Genomic DNA, 1582 nt, shown 5'->3' on the forward strand with positions numbered 1-1582 from the left:
GGAGTGAGAAACCACACCGGTATGTGAAGGTTGAAGGATCAGAAGCAAGGAGCAAAGAGGCAGAGGGAACAGAGGAGTTGGAGAAACCAAAAAGTTGGGGGGCAGGGATCCCTATAGAAATAATAGACCTTAAAATCACTTTCTTATGCAAAGAGCGTAGGCACAGGGCCGTAGGGATTCCTTTCGGCCTGCACTCAGCATGTTCATCGGCGGGTTCATCCAAAGCAGGCCGAAGAGGGAAGGAGATGGAGACAGGAGGTGGAAGAAACTCCAGAACCTAGGCCTCTCCCTCGTCCCTCAGGCCCGTTCTGTTCCCAAGACACCTGGACTCATGGATGAGTACACAGTTGGAACGAGGCCTTCGAGAAGGAGAAGAGCCTGTCAAGGAGAGGCCTGGGGACTGAGGGATGGCTGTGAGGATGAGGAATGGGAAGAGGGGCCTACTTGAGCTTAAGTTCCCGGGTCTGCTCATTCTGTGCCTCCTCCAGGTCTTGCCGCACACGGATGTACTCATCATGCTGGTCCTGGATCTCCGCCTTCACCGCCTGCAGCTTGGCGTAGAGCTGGGAGGGACAGGTGCAGCTCAGAGGTTGCGCCGTTAGGCCAGGAGGCCCCAGCCACCCAGCTTGGGCCCCGACAGCTGCAGGCTCAGGGTCCACCAGCTCAGCACAGGATGAGGCCAGGGCCTGGTCTGAATCTCGTGTCTACTGCCCCACCATGAATCGGGACAGGATATTCAAAGGGCTACCCCATCCCTCCAACGCTGTAACCTGCTACCTGCTCTCTCTCAGCTGTTGTCGGCATCGTGGACTGTTCAAACGGGAAGGGTTCCAGGGGACCTTTCGGTCTAAAATATTTTTTTCACAGATGAGGAAACTCAGACACAGATTTGCTCAAGGCCACACAAATAATTGACAGAACCAGAATCAGGACATAAGTATAGGACTTCTGGTCCAGGGCTTGAGGAGAAGAGGGGGCCTAAGCCAGTTCGGAACGTGATCCATCCTACTCCTGCCTCTCCAGGGGCTCTCAAAAGTGGGAGGGTGGAGGGCAGCACCGACTCGGCTCTCCCATCCTAACCCACTGAGAGGTGTGTCCCTGGAAACTGCCTTTGTGGCTGAGCCTCTGCCTGGCCTGTTCCGGGGCAGCCACATCAGCAATGCTGAGAGCTCTCCAGGAGCTTCCCAGAATGCAGACGGGAACTTGCTGCTTCCTGCCCTTGACCCTCATCTTATGCACACATCTTTCCTTGTCCATGGACTTTGCAGGGTCCTAGTGGCTAGATATTCTCATCCCTTCAGGTGTCCTCGAGGGCCCTGTGTTTCCTCCCTAGAGCTCCTCCAGGCTCAAGTCTTCTCAGGCTCCCTCCATTCGCCCCTCCCCCCACTCTAGGCCCAGCTACCCAAACTATGACTCCTCGGTGATACCGTAAAGGGGGAAGTTACCCAGGAACATGAGGACAGCAACCCCGAGACTGGAAGTGATGGCATTCCAGTTTATTGGCTGAGTCCAGCCCCCAACACCAGACCCTGGCTTTCGCCGCTCCTCACCCCACTCCAGTAGCCCAGGCAGTGTAATTGGG

The 1582-nt window shown here is 55.9% G+C and overlaps 1 protein-coding gene across 1 annotated transcript in view; it reads right to left on the bottom strand.

The window, feature by feature from the left end:
• Positions 1–1582, bottom strand: part of KIF3C (kinesin family member 3C) — a 31857-nt gene that overhangs the window by 10591 nt on the left and 19684 nt on the right. The window contains exon 4 of the mRNA XM_006910291.3: positions 444–563. Within this exon, the coding sequence (XP_006910353.1) occupies positions 444–563 (120 nt within the window). The remainder of the gene's footprint in view (positions 1–443; positions 564–1582) is intronic.

This window comes from Pteropus alecto, unplaced genomic scaffold (genome assembly GCF_000325575.1).
Source record: "Pteropus alecto unplaced genomic scaffold, ASM32557v1 scaffold61, whole genome shotgun sequence".
Lineage (NCBI taxonomy): Eukaryota > Metazoa > Chordata > Mammalia > Chiroptera > Pteropodidae > Pteropus > Pteropus alecto.